The 16,745-nt window shown below is 46.4% G+C and overlaps 1 protein-coding gene across 1 annotated transcript in view; it reads right to left on the bottom strand.

The window, feature by feature from the left end:
• The window catches only part of ZDHHC13 (zDHHC palmitoyltransferase 13), a 268,872-nt gene that overhangs the window by 115,038 nt on the left and 137,089 nt on the right, over positions 1–16,745 (bottom strand). Inside the window, exon 8 of the mRNA XM_085643583.1 lies at positions 16,378–16,503. Coding sequence (XP_085499709.1) covers positions 16,378–16,503 — 126 coding nt within the window. The remainder of the gene's footprint in view (positions 1–16,377; positions 16,504–16,745) is intronic.

Below are 16,745 nucleotides of genomic sequence, written 5' to 3'. Positions count from 1 at the left end.
GGACACATCTGACTCTGGCCTGTCCTTGTGCTCTCTTTCTCAGCAAGTAACTGAAAGGCGGCCTCCTCTCTCGCTCCATTTTTTCTCGCTCTCTTCCTTCACCTCTTATTTGGCCTCTTTCCATTGCCGTTCTGTTCACAACTGCAGCTGCACAAATGAGGTGTGGGACCCACCATGCTGCAGCCCATTCGTTCCTGACTCTAGTCCCGAGCATCACAGACGCAACTCCGCTTAATGGCCCAGTAGCCAAAAGGCTGGGACTCACACTGAGGGCTCTGAGGCCTCTCGCAGGAGAACAGCTGCAGCTTGCTCTACGCCACCAGGAGCACTTAATGACTGGCCAGGTCTCGCCACTGCTCCATACACCGCATGGTAAGCATTTGGAACTGGTTTAAAAAAACTGCATTCCCAGACTGCCACTGTGTAAACTCATGTGCAGCGGCCATCTTGGTTGTTTTACTTTACATCTGTGTCTACATGATGTCTCGCATACTGTGGTACTCTCTCACAGCAGGTCTTCCATTCTCTCCGACTCTCGGCTGTCTCTCAGTCACTTGTCTGTTGTGTGTCTATCATCTATCCTTCCAACTTGTCTCGCTTTCTGTCTATATTTCTCCCACCTGTCACCGCGTACTCTTTAGTCCCACTGTGGTGTCGTATTCCTGCTCTTCCTTTCTTTATTTTCCCTTCATCGTCTTTCCCCTCTACCGCATCTCCCTCGACCCCTACCCTCGGTGCTTGTAAATATGCCCCCTAGTTTTGAGGCGCGCTTCCTTTTGACCCACCATAAGCGCCCCCTTACGTGAAAATTGCTTTTTATTGGTATAACGGAAGCTCTGCTTCCCACTAGATGCGTCATACAGTCTGCAGTTCCGTTGGGTGGTGAAATTGGGAATTTCCAGCCAGAGGCAGCCCTGCTGGTGGCAGCTGCAGGGATCTCTTCCACCCTTGCTCGTCCCTCCTTTGATGGCCATGTGCCCTGTTCCCATGCCCTCCCCGCCACCCCTCCAAACTGAGACAGAAAAAAGTGAGATTCGGAGAGTTGGTGACACACCGTCTGACACTTCACTGCTGAGTATGTGATTTCATGATTCATGTGTTCAAACGTATCCACAAAACGATGCGAGTGCAGCAAGCAGTGCAAACCCCGCAAGGGGAAACCCGGAACATTGGAGAGCGTGAATGAAGCGCAACTGTGAAGGATTCCTCCCAGACAGCGCACTCTTGCTCTAATAAGGGAAAACAGAATTCACTTGCTAGAAGTGACTCCCCTACATTGGCGAGCGGTCATAGGTTCCAGTTCCGGCGCATCCGCTCAGACTTTCATCCTCCCAGTGTCCTCGTTAGTGGAGATTAATAATACACGTTCATAAGACGCACACGACACAATGAATTATGTATAGGGCAGGTAAAGTGTTAATATCAATGAGCTTGATGCTCAGTTAATGACATCAGATCCGGCATAGATCTGCAAGCCAGCCTGCCTGCCTATCGGGGCTCTATGACGTCAGGGGTTTACTTAATGACAGTGAAGAGCACTTGCGTGCGTCTCACAATACTTATTTCATGTGTGCTGGACCTCACCATTCCCTTGAATACATCGTCGCACATAGCCCTCGTTCAAGTAAGCGCCTCGAAGCCATTGCTACGTGTAAGTAATGCATTCAGGCTTCTGCCTACTTCAACGCTCCTTTCCCAACAGGACCCCGCTAATACGGGTTAAATGGCGCTGACCTCCTGGGTAGCAGCTGTGCCACAAATGCGCCCGCTGCTTATTACTACAGCACGTCTTAATATAGCACCCCTCAGGGATTAGGTAAGAGCCCTTTGTTTGTTTGGCTGCTTCACAGTTGCAGGCATTGTTAAGTGGATATTTGATAGCGCTAAAATAGAAATACAAAGGCATCCTGGCATATACACCAACACCACTTCTTCCTGCTGCACAATCCGATCACAGAGTAGAACTGAAACATTGATGCGTGTAGAAGCGTAGGCTGATGTCCAGTTTTAGATTTTGTGTCACCGTGACAAAGCGGACGACGAACTTAAATATGTTGTATTCGTGGTAATGATTTTAATTTGATACATGGCCTGTCTTGTGTTTGTAAATAAACTGACGGGTTTTAAGTGGGATGAATAAACTGGGGCGTCTAGAGTCAGAGAGCATGTGCTGCTCTGCGAGGCATGCTATATTCTTTGTGAGGTTTGAACACGCCAACTCAGCTAACAAACATTGGCAAAACCAATAGCTCTAGCTAAACACTTATAAAGCCCCAAAGGCGAGACCTATTGGCTATGCCAATGCTTGTTCTCTAAGTAGGCTGCTGCATGCAGCAGCCTACATAGAGAAAATGGCCTGGCTGTGGCGCTCTACGATGTGTCTCAGCAATCACAACGCTGCCATTGCAGAGTTGTGATTGGCGGAGGGGAGGGAGGGAGGCTGCCTTTCATGATGACGAGTAGAGCTGCAGCCGGAACTGGAAAACGCAGGACTGGACGGTGGGAAGCTGAGGTGGCGCTGGACAGTAAGTTAAAAACTTTTTTTTTTTTTATTAAACCCCTCCTGCCTCACCCCCCCCCGCGACAACCCCATTTCCACCCCCTCCCCCACCGCCAGTCATGCCAGCCGCAACTGGGGGACCTTTTGCTTTCCGAGGCCCTTCACTCACAGCCTAATGTCTCTCCCATTCCCTCTCTATCTTCCTTTCTTTCGCTCTCTGTGCCTTAGTCTCTCCAGCTCGTCATCAATGTGTCCCTTGTTCCCCCATACCCTGTTGCTTTCCCACCCTCCCTACCTCTGCTCAGATGTTGAGTCTTTTGCAAATGCCTCCTGTGCTCCCTTTCCCTCATGACACATTTCTTTTTTTTCTTTTTATGAAAACATTTTTTGAAGGTCTAATAGCTGCAATTTGTTACTAGGTCACTCCTTTCTCTTTTAGTGCGCTTCCACACTTATTTTAAAAAATGTTATACCACTCCAAACTTGGCATCTGCCATCTTGGAAAAGTAAATTAAAAGTAAAGAAAAATAGTAAAAATAGCCGAAGCATCATAACGCAGTGTGCGCAAGGATGGTGAAGCATGTGCACATATATAGCTTATATAAGCTTTTTTTGTTTTTGGTTATGCTGTTCCATATCAGCAAAAATGATTTTTTTTCGTTTTTGCCAAATGCGAAACAGCGTTGCCAATAAACACAGGCAAAACAAAGGGGCAGGTAATGGCATTGAAAGGGGAGAACATTGCTTTGCCAATGCTCACTGTGCCATGTGAGCCTCTATGCATGGAAGATTATAGACTTGGACAAAAAGTGGCATGCCATCCAAAATTGTAGGGATATAATAGATAAGAACGTGCAACTAAGGCGATGTTCACGTGGATAAACAGAATCCCGCCAGTCGGTTCCTTCATCAGTATATATAGTATAAACTCAATAAAAGTGTCCCCATATACAGCCAATGGGGTTCTAGGTTTTTAGAGTATGCATGACGGTCAGTTTGAGTCAACGCGTGCTTTGAAAGGAGAGTTAACCGGCATTATGATGTCATAGGATTGTGTGGATTTGTGAGCGGAGTTATGGAGAAAGTAAATAGAACATTGTGATGTCAGGGTGAGAGAAAGCCAGACAGGTAATTGCGATGTCAGAGGGTCATGGAACAGAACATTGGTGGTTAGACCAAATGGCAAGGGGCATTGTGATGTCAGAGGGTAGAGAGTCCTGTGATGTGACGAGAACATTGTGCTGTCGAAGCGTGATGGGTCATGGAACAGAACATTGTGATGTCAGGGATATAGGAAACGAGACAGGGCATTCTGAATGGGTCATGGAACAGAACATTGTGATGTCAGGCGGTTATGGGTCGTGGAACAGACCATTGTGGTGTCGAAGTTATAGTAAACGAGACAGAGCATTGTGATATCAGAGGGTTATGGTCATGTGAACAGAAGATTGGGATGCTAGGATTAAAGCAAATGACAAAGGGCATTGTGTTGTTACAGGGTGGTGAGTTGTGATGTGAAGAGAACATTGTGATGTCCTAGGGTGATGGGTCATGGAACAGAACATTGTGGTGTAAGGGTTATAGGAAACAAGACAGATATTTTGATGTCGGAGGGTTATGGGTCATTTGAACAGAACTGTGTTTTTTGGGTTATGGGAAACGAGACAATGCCTTGTGATGTCAGAGGGTTATGGCACTCTGGTTTAGATGGTGTACTGTGGCTCACTTTCTCAATCTTGTTTAGGAATGAGCATCGCTTTTATCCTGCAATGAAGATTTTGCTAAATCTTTAATTTTCGAAGTGCAGTGTGTGCGTGTGGTGTGTGTGTGTGTGTGTGTAAGTGTGAGAGAGTGTGGAAAGAGAAAAATTATATTTTTTCAGTGATATGTGTGCTCCATCACGGTAGGGGTTCTGGTGACAAAATACACAGACGGCTTTTTGTATTTGTTATACCGCATGTTTATTTCAGGTGCTATTAGCTTTAATAACGTACGTGTCTTCCGCAGAATAATGTTTATTGAAAACAGTATGTGAAACACTGTACAGTGCGGTTTAGTTGCAATTAGTAACAATACCAACATGTTCAGTTATGTTAGTCACAAGGTGGAGTTTTTCTGAATACTTTGAGACAAACATCTGTAGAGGATGGAGCATTTCTGGCAGGCCTTTGTTACTGAGCACTTGAAATGTTGTTCTTATGGAGGCAGTAAAACCACGGAAGACAGGATGCCTGGTCTGACGGCGTCATTGTGCAGGTCAGGCGCAGCACTTTGTTCAGCCACTCATTGGTATTAACATTGGCGAGGTGAAAGTGGACATTTGCAAATTAGTCAAGAGGGGTTTCTGTGACCTCAAATTTGCTTGAAAATGCACCATTTGTCCACTCTTTTTAAAAAAAATTCTCGGAGGAAGAACCCACCCCCGAATCCCCCTTAAGCTGTTCGGGCACGCTCGCTACGGTGCAGTATGACAATCATTTAACGCCGCACCAGTTTCAAATGTCACCAGCCACCACTGTTGATAGGTAAGAACTAGGGAAAGATGAGGGGAATCAGAGCATTACTAGTGATGCTGCCTATCAAAGGTTGGCGTGGGTGCCTCATGCGTGGTCTGGTTGAGTACATTGGTGCATGTATTTCTGTTATTTACATACCTATACGTGTTACTTGCAAATGTGAGGAAGATGATGTTCATATGTACAAGCACACCACACACCAGAATTACTGGCTTGTGGATGCTTTTTTTGTTTGATATTAAAGGAAACCGGATAAGTATAAAGTCGCGGGTGCTTATATGCTTGGTAGCAAAGTCAGAAATCAGCTTTCTTTGTGTGTCCTGCATACACTGTAAGGACATGCAAAGCACTACCTCACTATGTGACCATTATAAGAATACTTGTTGCATGCTGACCATTTTTAAAATACTTTCTACATTTATGAATCCAGTATGTGGTGACACATTTCTAGGATGTCAATGGCAAACACTCAACAAGAAAGCATATTTTAATCATGAGTATCTTTAAATGTTCCTTGGGACATGGCTTGGAGGGCCATCATGGCGGTCGCTCTCTAGTACAGCTCCGCAATGACCCTTACAATCCGTCATTTATCCGATTCACTAACTGTTATCGGATAACCGTAAGCAGTCCACCAAGCTATATCTCACGATATGCTAACATCCCTGTGCACGAATCCCCGGAGACTGCCACTAGTGCCTGCTCACAAGTCGAGGCCAATCAGTACCGCATCAGCTGCTATCTCGAGACCGTAGCCCAGATGCTTGCTTTGCTGGAAGAACACCCTCTTGGGCCTGCTTGGGGGGGCCGGCTGCTGCGGTCCTTGCTCTTTCCCCTGTGTCTGCCCTACGGCTGGCTCTGCGGGGCGAGGACCTGCCAACGTCGATTCCGCCGGCCTAGGTGGTTCGGGCCTCAAAACAGCAACCCCTGAGGACAGATCTGCGTGGTGGCTAGAGGAACAGGGCCCTGGTGCATGGTGTCGGCCGCTATCTGAGGCTGACTCCGATAGATTTCCCTGCTGACGCGGCTCACCCACCCCCTTGGGTCTGCTTGGTGTCCTGTGGCTCCTGTTCTTTCCAGTGCCTGCCCTGCAAGGGAACCTGCGGGCGATGGACCATCAGCATCTATCCCACTGGCCTGGATTGATCCACAGGAATGGATCTGTGTGGCGTATGGTGGGGATGGGCCCTGCCGCATTGCATCGGCCGCTGCAGAATTTTGTGGATAAGCTACCTGCCCTGCTGCCGTAGCCCCTCATCAGTCCCACCTGGAGAGCCAGCAACTGGATATCCTGCTCCTTTCGGCCCATACCAACTCTACAGTGAGCTCTGTGAGGCGTGGGACCCAGGACAGCGCCATTACTGGCCCAGGATGCTCAGGTATTGGGGAATTGGCTGGAGGCTTGATGGGCCTATCTAATTGACTAAGAAGGCTCCACACTACTACTGGTGGTTGATCCTGGGGTGTTGATCTCTGCCCATGCCCCCCTTTTCATATAGCCAGGCAGCGAAACTCACAGGAAAACCCTATCTGGGAAGACTGGATCCGTGTGAACGGGTTGGAGTTAAGGGGGCCTGCCTGGTTGTGTCTCTTTGTGCACTGTTGTGCCTGGATGAGTAGGATAGTTTCTGAACCTACCTTGTCACCAAAATCCTCCCGCCCCTCCAGCAGCAGTGACTTGCTACCTGGCCGGCGCTGAGCCATACTGTCCCTCCCCGCAGGTTTCTACATCCCCCAGTGTCTTGGTCTTTCTTATGGATAGGGGTGCAGGGCATTCCATTCTGGGGGTGCAACAGCGTGGCAGCAGCATGGATCTTTCTCTCAATGGTGCACCCTTCGCTTGGCCCTTGCCTTGTCTGTTGGATCCCTCGGACGATGCTTTCCAGTTCTTACACTCCATGAAGGGGGTACTTCAGTGAGTCAGAAGAACTATGCTCCCATGCAAAGCTATGGTTTGCTCCTCGTGACATTTGGGATTCTACGTGGTGTGCCCTGGGCTAGACACCTTGCTGGACTGCTATGCTCTACGGCGCCTGCTGCCCGCACTGCTGTGAACACATGGCAAGCAGATCGCTCTTTCCGCACCACAGGTAGTGGCGCGGGCTCAGGCTGTTCCCTCATGGTTTGACCACAAGTGCTTGCAGGCTTTAAGAAGGTTAAAAGCAGCCTTGAAACAGGTGCCACGGGTGAAAGCTAGGGTGTCCTCGTGCCGTCGCTTGTATAAAGAAGCGACAGGAGAGCGCAGGCATCATCTGCAAAAGCAGGCATGGGAGGACCTAGCCAAAGTTAGCGAACTGAGGGATTCTTCCTTATTTTGGAAAATTATTAATAGTTCCTGTTTCGCAGAGGCATCTACCCCGTCAGTATGTCATCATATCACAGCAGAACAATGGGTGTCCCATTACGCAAGAGTCTACGGTGAAGACTGCATTAGAGAGCGCAATGTTGACATCCCCCTTTGCGTGGTGGCTCCCCCGATTAGTTTCACTCTGGAAGAGGTAACCCTTAGTATTCAGCTTTTGGCCCCAAATAAGGCCCCTGGCCCCGATGGTATCCCACCAGATCTATTTCGCGACAACCTAGAGGTCTGGGCCCTCCCACTAACCCAAATCCTAAATGCAGCAGCCTTGAAAGGGACATTGCCCTCCTGGTCCACCGCCACGATAGTGCCCATTTTTAAGAAGGGGGATAAGGACAAGCCACAATCCTATTGCTCAATTTCCCTTATTGACTTTGCAGTCAAGGTTTTGGGCCGGGTTCTTCTTTCTAGATTCAGATCCTATCGGAAGTCTAATATGGCTTTCAGGAAGGTCTATCAACCTCAGACCAATGTCTTAATCTGCATCTTCTAATTTCAAAGTATACTGTGGCCCAACCGGGTGCCATGTATCTGTCATGTATCTGTCCTTTATGGACCTTAAGTTTGCATTCGACCGGGTTAACCGATCCAAGCTATGGGACATTTTAACCTCATTGGGAGTAGATCCCCATATTGTACACCTTCTCATATCACTCCATGCCAACACATTGGCAGCAGTGAGTTCACATGAGGGTGCCCTCACCAAACATTTTAATTGTACACGGGGGTGCGTCAAGGGTGCATCTTAGCCCCTTTTTTATTCTCAGTTTATATTAACGGCCTTGAGGCGGCACTCCTGGGCCTTCAGTCAGACTCCCCTAGAGCAGGCACAAGAGTTTTGCCATGCCAACTCTACGCCGACGATGTGGTGCTCATGGCCCGTACGGGCCGGGGCCGGGGCCTGCAGGCCTTAATAGACGGTTTTGTGGCATTCATGGATGGGCTGGATCTGTCAGTGAACTTTACCAAGTCGTATGTAATGGTGGTGGGCCCACGGGGGATCCGGCCAAAAAGCTTTAAAGCCAGGAACCAAACTCTTGGTAGGGTACCTTCCTTCCCCTATCTGGGAGTGTTATTCGATGATAAGCTTAAGTGGGCAGCCCTCTTAGAAGGGAAGCTGAATGAGCTGAATAAATCTTTGGGAGCTTTTACTAGTTTTGCGAATAGATTAGGCTCAGGGGCCCGGAGGTGATCCTTAAACTTTATAAATCCAAGGGCATCTCAAGAGTAATATATCGGAGTCAAATTTGGGGGTACGTGCCCACACATAGGCTACAGGTGGCGGAAAATAAATTTCTGCAACGGATCTTACGAGTCCCCCAGGTACGCCAATTTGGACTGCACATGAAGACCAAGTGGCAACCAAACCCCTAGATTTGGACCTCCGAGCACAAGCACTTAAATCCTATGATTGTATCAGATTGCTTGAAATTGGAGCATGGTAATAAAATACCTTGGATATATCATATAAGGGAGTCCTTTCAGACGATAGGTAGGCCAGATATTTTCTTGCACATGACACTTTAAATAAGGGGTACATTAACTTTATAAAAGATTTACACCACAAATTATTAAGCTCGAACCATGAAAATCTGGAGCTCAGCAAACCTTCAGTCAGGGCATATGGTAATGTTAAAATCAGTATCGGGTATGGAATCTTACCTCCTGGCCTAAACTAGTGTTCACGACAGATTTTTTAATCACGCGTTTTAGATGTAATCAGTTTTACCACATTTTAGCATCCCCGGTGGGTTTTTTCCACTCACCAGATCACCGAGGTTCCTGTGGCTGCGATCTTCGATCTCCTCAAGACACATTACATTTTATCCTATTGTGTAAATAGTTTTCACTCCCCAAGAAACGTTTTCTCCGGCCCCTGCTCAAATATTTGACGTTCAGGCATGCTAAAGTGGCCCTTTGCATTTAAGGCTGCTATCTAACCCTTTGACTCAATGTGCAGTGTAAAGTTTCTTGCGGGCCGCTTATAAATCTGGACTATCTAGAGTGGATTGAACTTATGTGCACGGTTTTTAATATTTTACGTTTTTCTTTTTTCAGACAAATGGTGTGCTTATTTTATATGATGTATTGTATCTTATATGGTTGCTTTGCATCCGAATAAAGAAATGTATATATGTGTGTATATATATATATATATATATATATATATATATATATATATATATATATATATATATATATATATGTATATGTATATATATATTATCTACTGGTGGTCGCCAGTAGATAGTTATAGTTAGGACCGTGTTTCCATAGAAAATCTGAAAATTCTATTTTGAATAACTTTGGCGCCGGTTGACAAATCCTCGTGAAATTTTCAAAACTAATGGGGCGCTCCGCTCAGCTCCTACCCTGAAAGTCTCGGGGTGATTCGTCAAGCGGGGGCTGAGAAAAAAGGGGGGTCCCAAAACGCATTTTCCCCATGCATTTTCCCATCGGACCTTTAGTCGAAGGTACAGCCCGAACGGCTGAACAGAATTACTTGAAATTTGGCAGAGAGGTAGTCCTCAGGCCAGGCATGTGCCTTTTGCATATATGGTGTCAATCTGTTCAGTAGTTCCTGAGAAAATTGCAGTTAAAAGCACATAAAAATCTATAGGCACGCACCGTGGGCGCACCGTGCGCGCACCCTAACGTGCGCGAGCGTAATTCTGATTGGTGGTTACATGTCAGTCAACGTTCGAATCGGTCGAAATCAGGAAGTGTCGGCCGCCATTTTCTGTGTTTTGATTGTGTGATAGTGAAAAAGAAAGGTGGAGAACGTGAAAAGGGGGCAGGGTAGAGAGTTCCTGACCCCCTAGCCTTTGTCAGGGGGTCCCTGAAGGACCCCGAAGGATGAAAAAAACATTTTATTTTTTTTTCCAAAAATCGCGGGGTGCGCGCACCGTGCGCGCACGGTGAAATGCCTTAAAAAAAAAAAAAGATTTTAAACAAGGCATTCCATATTACAGGATACAGTCAATCTATAACTATATACATAGGTAGTTTATTGTACAATAAATATATAAAAAATATAATAATACATAACATAGCATTTAAAAAACCTTACAAATTCACCTAAAAAACCATAGGTTTCACACACGTTATAGTTAGGAATTAGCATTTAAAAAACCTTGCAAATTCACTTAACAAACCATAGGTTTCACACATTTTCTAGTTAGCTGGACATTTCACTCGTAAAAAACCATTGAAATTCCCCCCGTTATAGTTAGTTCAGCTAACTATAACTCGCGCGACCGCCACTCTATCACAAGGATGATGTCATCAGTGATGTCATGAGTGATGCCACTGACCATGTCATGAGTGATGTAATATGTGACGTCATGAGCAGTGGATTGCGGGCGCGCAAGTTATAGTTATCTGAACTAACTACAACGGGGGAATTTCAATGGTTTTTTACGAGTGAAATGTCCGGCTAACTATAACATGTGTGAAACCATATATATATATATATACGGTGCGAGAAGCGCGCCGTGCACGCACGGTGCGCGCACGGTGTAAAACCTGAAAAGAAAAAAAAACATAACTTAGCATTTAAAAAAACGTACAAATTCACTGAAAAAAACCATAGGTTTCACACACGTTATAGTTACGAATTAGCATTTAAAAAACCTTGCAAATTTACTTAAAAAACCATAGGTTTCACACATGTTATAGTTAGCTGGACATTTCACTCGTGAAAAAAACCAATGAAATTCCCCCGTTATAGTTACTGCAGGCAACTATAACTCACGGAACCGCAATCCTCTGCTGATGACGTCAGATATTACATCACTGATGACATATGTGTCTTTCTGAAAAATAAATATTTGTAATATATGTATAGCTAAAGATTAATGGAAGAAGACATGGGTAAATAAGTGTCTAAATACAGTGATGTAATATCTGACGTCATCAGCAGAGGGCAGACTGGATGTTTTATATGAAGGCAAGTGACACAGCTTTTGTATGGATCATTTACATAGGTTTCTTTTTAACAAAAGAAAGACTGAAAGGAATGGTGTTAATAACGAAGCAAAGTGAAAGAAGAAAATCGAGTTAAGACCAACAAGGCATCAAGAGGCAATCAAAACACCAGTTTCAGTCAATACATTTTGGTGAAAAACCTTTAACTGAGGTGTTGAACAATGTGGGCAAATGTGGGGCAGAATCTGCAGCTGAAAGCGCACATGCAGCATCATCTTTGCACACACTTTGTTAATACTATTTCTGAAAGAGACTATCTAGCTGCAGTTTCCTCACCTTTAATATATTTCCCAGGCAACAAACTGGATTCAGAAACTTTTCACTAGTACCTCAGTGTGCTGGCAAGTGGCACCATGCGGCTCCGCACCAATGCCGTTCCACTCCGGAAAAGACATGTGGAGCCTATGCAGGCGCCACTCCCTCTTGCTTTCAAGACTGTTCTCGCCCTCAGACGCAGAGCTCCAAAAGCAAATTGGCATGACCAGAGTGCAGATTCCTAGACTTGGGATGGATGGATAGATAGAGTCCAATCACAGAACGGGGAGGTCGGGAGGGTTGGCGAGGGATCTGCAGCTAGATCGAGTATCTACCAGAAAGAGAATTGCCAGCTTCTAGCCGCAGATTCTTACTCTTTTGAATAGATACCAAATCAGTACCTACTTGGGGGTGGGCTATGAATGGACTCAAACCAGAAAGTCCTGTAGAAGCAAGCCGGCAAAATGCCCTTACTGGTGGACATAAATGTGCAGATAATAGTGCTTGGTGAACGTATGGAGAGATGACCCACTAAACCACCTGGCAAATGTCTAGAAAAGTGACTTTGCATGCTAACGCAGTAGTAGCCGCTTTAGTCTTGGTAAAATGAGCACGCTGTCATTCCAGAGGCCTCTTTTTAGCCAATGCTAACCAGATCTTAATGCAGAGCACGATCTAGAGGGAGATGGTTCTCTTCTACACAGCCCTGACTTTTTTTTTGCTGCTGGGAACCCCACAAAGAGCTGATCGCTCACCCGGTAATCTCTGGCACAATCTATGTAGAAGCTCAGTGCTCTCATGGGGTCCAAGCGGTGGAAACTCTCCATCTCTTAAGAGGCGTGAAGCAGAGCATAGAACGTCGGCATGGTGATGGTTTGACCAACATGGACTGTGGTCACAACTTTTGGCAGAAAGGATGCAGAGTCCGCAGAACCAGTTTGTCTGGTAAGAAGGTGGTGTATGGCAGGTTGACAGAGGGCTTGAAGCTCACTCACATGCTGCGTCAATGTTCTGACAATGAGTAACATGATCTTGAGTGTGTGTGGAGCCGCAAGGGACAGCTGTGAAGCAGCTCAAATGGAGTGTACATTGGAAAGGGGGAAGGCGAAATTAAGATCACACTGTGCCATGAGGAAAGGAGAGGGAGGAAACCAATGTTATAGCCCTTTCAGAAATCTCATAACAGGACAGGAGGAGACTTTATCAAAGCGACTCATCCGAAAACGGCAAAAAAGCCAAATGGTACCCTTTAACTGTGCCAGTGCAAGGTCCTGCCAGGCTAGGGTCAAAACAAACAAACGTCCTGAAGGGGTTCAATCTGCAGAATTCCACACCAAGCCACAAATGTGTCCAATGACAGGCATATACCGTTTTAGTCGTTGGGCGCCTGGCTGCCAAGATGACATCAACCACCTGTGGAGGAAGATCAAAGGTGTTCAGCTGTCATAGTTTAAGCTTGTGAAGACCCGGGTACAGAACCTTGCTCTGCTACTGTAAAAGCAGGTTCTCCCCGAAGGGGCAGCCTGATCTGAGGAAAGATGCTCAAGCCCAGGTGTTCTGGATACCCTACACTCTGTACTCAATCCAGGGCTCATAGGATAACTGGGACCAGGACAGTCCTCATGTTCTTGAGGCAGGAGTGGTATGAGTGGACCGGCATACAGGAGTTCTGAGTTCCATTCGAGGTGGAACACGTCTCTGAGTTAAAGATGCCTTGGAAGCTTCAACGCGCAGAAGTAGTGACATTGCGAATTCTTGGTGGTGGTGAACAATTGGAGTCAAGATTCTTCCCATTCGTAGAAAAGATCCTGTGCCTCCTCAGACTGTCACTAGTGATCCCCTAGGTGCAGACAGCTGAGCTCGTCTGGCCTAGAACTCATTCATCCTACCAGGTGGTTCACCATCAGAGGAACTCCTTGGTGGTCCAGCCAGTTCCAGAGGCGCAAGGAATCCTAGCCCTGTTTGCTGCAGTACCACATGGATCTGGTGTTGCTCGTGAGCACCTGCATTAGCCTCCAGTGGATGGATGGAAGGAAGGAAGGCATTCAACGCCAAGTGGATAGCCCTCCGCTGAAGAAGGTTGATGTGGAGCTGGGACTCCACCAGAGATCAGAGGTCTCTGATCTCCACATCTCACAGAGGGCCATCCCAAGCCAGAAGTGACATCAGTCACGACTGTAAACTCTGGGAGGAGAGGGGCCTGCACCGGCAGGAATCACCAGCACAGGTCTTTCGTCATCTCCTCCGAAATCTGAACATGGTCTAAGAACTCCCCTTGATGTTGTGACAAAAAAGACTTCAGATCCCACTGCAGAGCCCGTATATGCCACCTGGTGTGATCAACTAGCAGGAATTAGGAGGCCATCAGTTCCAGCAGCCTAAGAGTTGACCTCATTGAAATCCAGGACCAAGGCTGAAAGATTGGGATCATAGCCTGAATGTCCTGGACTGTCCAGAGGGAAAAGCACAAAACCAAACTTTATCAAGAATAGCTCAGATAAAGGGGAACATATGAGAAGGAGTCAGGTGTGTCTCCTACATGCTGACAGTGAACCCAAAAGATGGCTGGGGTCTGCTGTAGCTCAGAAATAGTTGACGACTGCCTTTAACAGCCAGTTGTTGAGGTAGGGGAAGATTGGCACCACTGACCTCCAAAGAAATGCTGCACCACCGCCATCACTTTCATGAACCCCTGAGGAGCACTGGTTAGACTAAAAGGGAGCACAGTAAACTGAAAATGCAACTGTACCAACACAAACCGCAGGTAACACCAGTAGGCCAGCAGGATGGGTATATTAAAATAGGCATCGTACAGGTCCAATGCTACCATACAGTTTCTAGGGTACACAAGACCTGGGCCAGTCTGAGGTACTGAGATGGTGCAGGTGTAAAATAGGTTGGAGGCCTCTGTCCTTTTTTGGGCACCAGAAAGTAACACCCACGACAGTCACATCCTACTTCTGGTGCAGGTACCCTCTAAATAGCCCCTTTGGCCACAACGGTTTGCACTACCTGCTGAAAAACAGAAAGATGGTCCTCACACAGTCGTTGGGGAGACAGTATAATGTGCAGCAGAGCAGAAAGAAGAGGAGAGCATTGCCCTTCTCAACATTTTTCACCTGTCTAATGTGATGGTCTGCCAACCCAGTAAGACTCGTCAGATCCTGCCTCCCACCTGGTGGTCATGCTTCACTAAAGGCACGCTAAAGGGGTTTTGCAGAAGGTGCTGCACCGGGGGTAGTGGAGTATGCGACCCGTTGACCTTGGCTGCAGGGTCAGTGGGCACCATGGCTGCGACTGTGAAACTGCTGGGCACCATGCTGGGGCTGGATGAGCTGGAGGTATAGGGTACGTCAGAGCGGAGTCTGCCTAGTTCTCAAATATGCAAGTCCATCGAACGGCATGGCTATGGGGAACAAGGCCACAACGAGTAGTGTACTTGGCAGCTTCTTGGCTGTCCTGAATGACCTAGGCAAGGACAGGTTGGAGATCTTCTGGAACACCTGGAGGACTTGAGAAGCAGTGGGCGGAATGTTTCATACCGCAAGTGGATTTGGAGGAATTTCTTTCACTCCATGTTGCTCTTTAATGTGGAGTTCCGGGCAAATTCTGCCAATCTCCACGTGGCAGAATTTTTTCCGCAACGAGGCTCCAGAAAATGTGAGCTGTTGAGCGAGATTTGGAATCCCCTAGCAAAATTTTCTAATATGAGCAGTCGTGGTCAAAGGGCTGACTCTCTAGTAGATTTGCTCCTTGCTCGAGTAGATGGTCTACTCGAGTGACAGCAAAATCAACTCTAATGGCTGCACGCTCTTGCACAATGCAGCAGCAGTGTGCGCTGATTTTTCAGCACTGCTCGTGCTACCAGCTCTAAATTGCAGCACGAGCAGCACAAGCTGCATATTTTCCGCCAGCTGGTGGAACTGCGCAGAATCTCACGTCGTTTTTATATAACTGAGCATAATGAAACTCTGCATGTTCCGCCCACCCCTAAACTTGAGACGCTGAGTAACAAAGAACTAATGTATAGTGAAATATTGAGGTAAAGTGTCACAGAGATGAGAGAGAGAAAGCTCTGGATCAGAGTCTGGTGGCACGGAAAAAAAGGAACTGATGTCAGTGTGCAGGAGTGGGACATATACAGGCTCCAAAAGTGATTTCTGCAGCAAAACGGCATTGGTGCAGAGCCACACGGCACCACCCATTAACACAAAGAGGTACTGTTGAAATGTTTCCTGATAAAGTCTGACTCCTGGGAAATTTTCAAAAGGTAGGAAATCTGTGGCGACAGGTCTCAATCAGAATTACCAATGTTTATAAGAAAAGTCTCGTTTCTCCACATGCAGACACGTGATCACAGGAGATAGAAATAGGAGATACTAAATAACTTCTGCACCAGTTACACTCTGGTCAGGGAATAATCCCAGTTGTTTTTTCCGATTCTAGACATTACCAGTTCCTAGTATAATCTCCACAGGGTGGTGAAGCGCCCACGACCTGCCCCCTTCTTTAATGATTCACATTAACTCGAAGTTACAAAAATCAGCTGGAGTTTCCTCCCTAAAATGTACCCTCAAGTTAGAAGGAGGCCTGTCTGCAGGATCTTATATTCATTAATCAAATCCATGTTTAGCTGGAACCCATAAACAATTAAAAAAAGTAAAAGCAACACCCTCTACTTTCCCAAATTCATGAAATATTTGCATGAGTTTTAAACTCTACACACTTACAGCTGTTTTTGACAGAGATTTTCTTATTACCTCATATTTTTCCAGTTTCTTCAGAAGTCTGAAGCTTCGGCTGCTTTTGTTACTCTCAGACACGCTCAACATATGAATAATGATGCGATTCCGGGTTTGATGAGCAATATCAAGAGGAGATTCTCCCTAGGTAAGTAGAGACATGTATGTCAAAAGACAAAAATATAATACCAATTTTGTGGAAGCTTGAGGAATCATAAACCTGAGTGCATAAATACAACCAAGGTGGGAACACACATGCAATGCCCCACTCCAAGGACACAGAAACAGATTGGGAGAGCAGCTGAGAGCAACCAGGTGAATCAACTTTACCCATCTCACAAGTATTGCTACTTCCTTACTTCTGCTGGTTACATCTACTGTTGTCA

Source organism: Triturus cristatus, chromosome 3_1, assembly GCF_964204655.1.
Source record: "Triturus cristatus chromosome 3_1, aTriCri1.1, whole genome shotgun sequence".
NCBI lineage: Eukaryota > Metazoa > Chordata > Amphibia > Caudata > Salamandridae > Triturus > Triturus cristatus.
The sequence above is the reverse complement of the archived record's forward strand: the minus strand, read 5'-3'. Positions and strand labels throughout refer to the sequence as shown.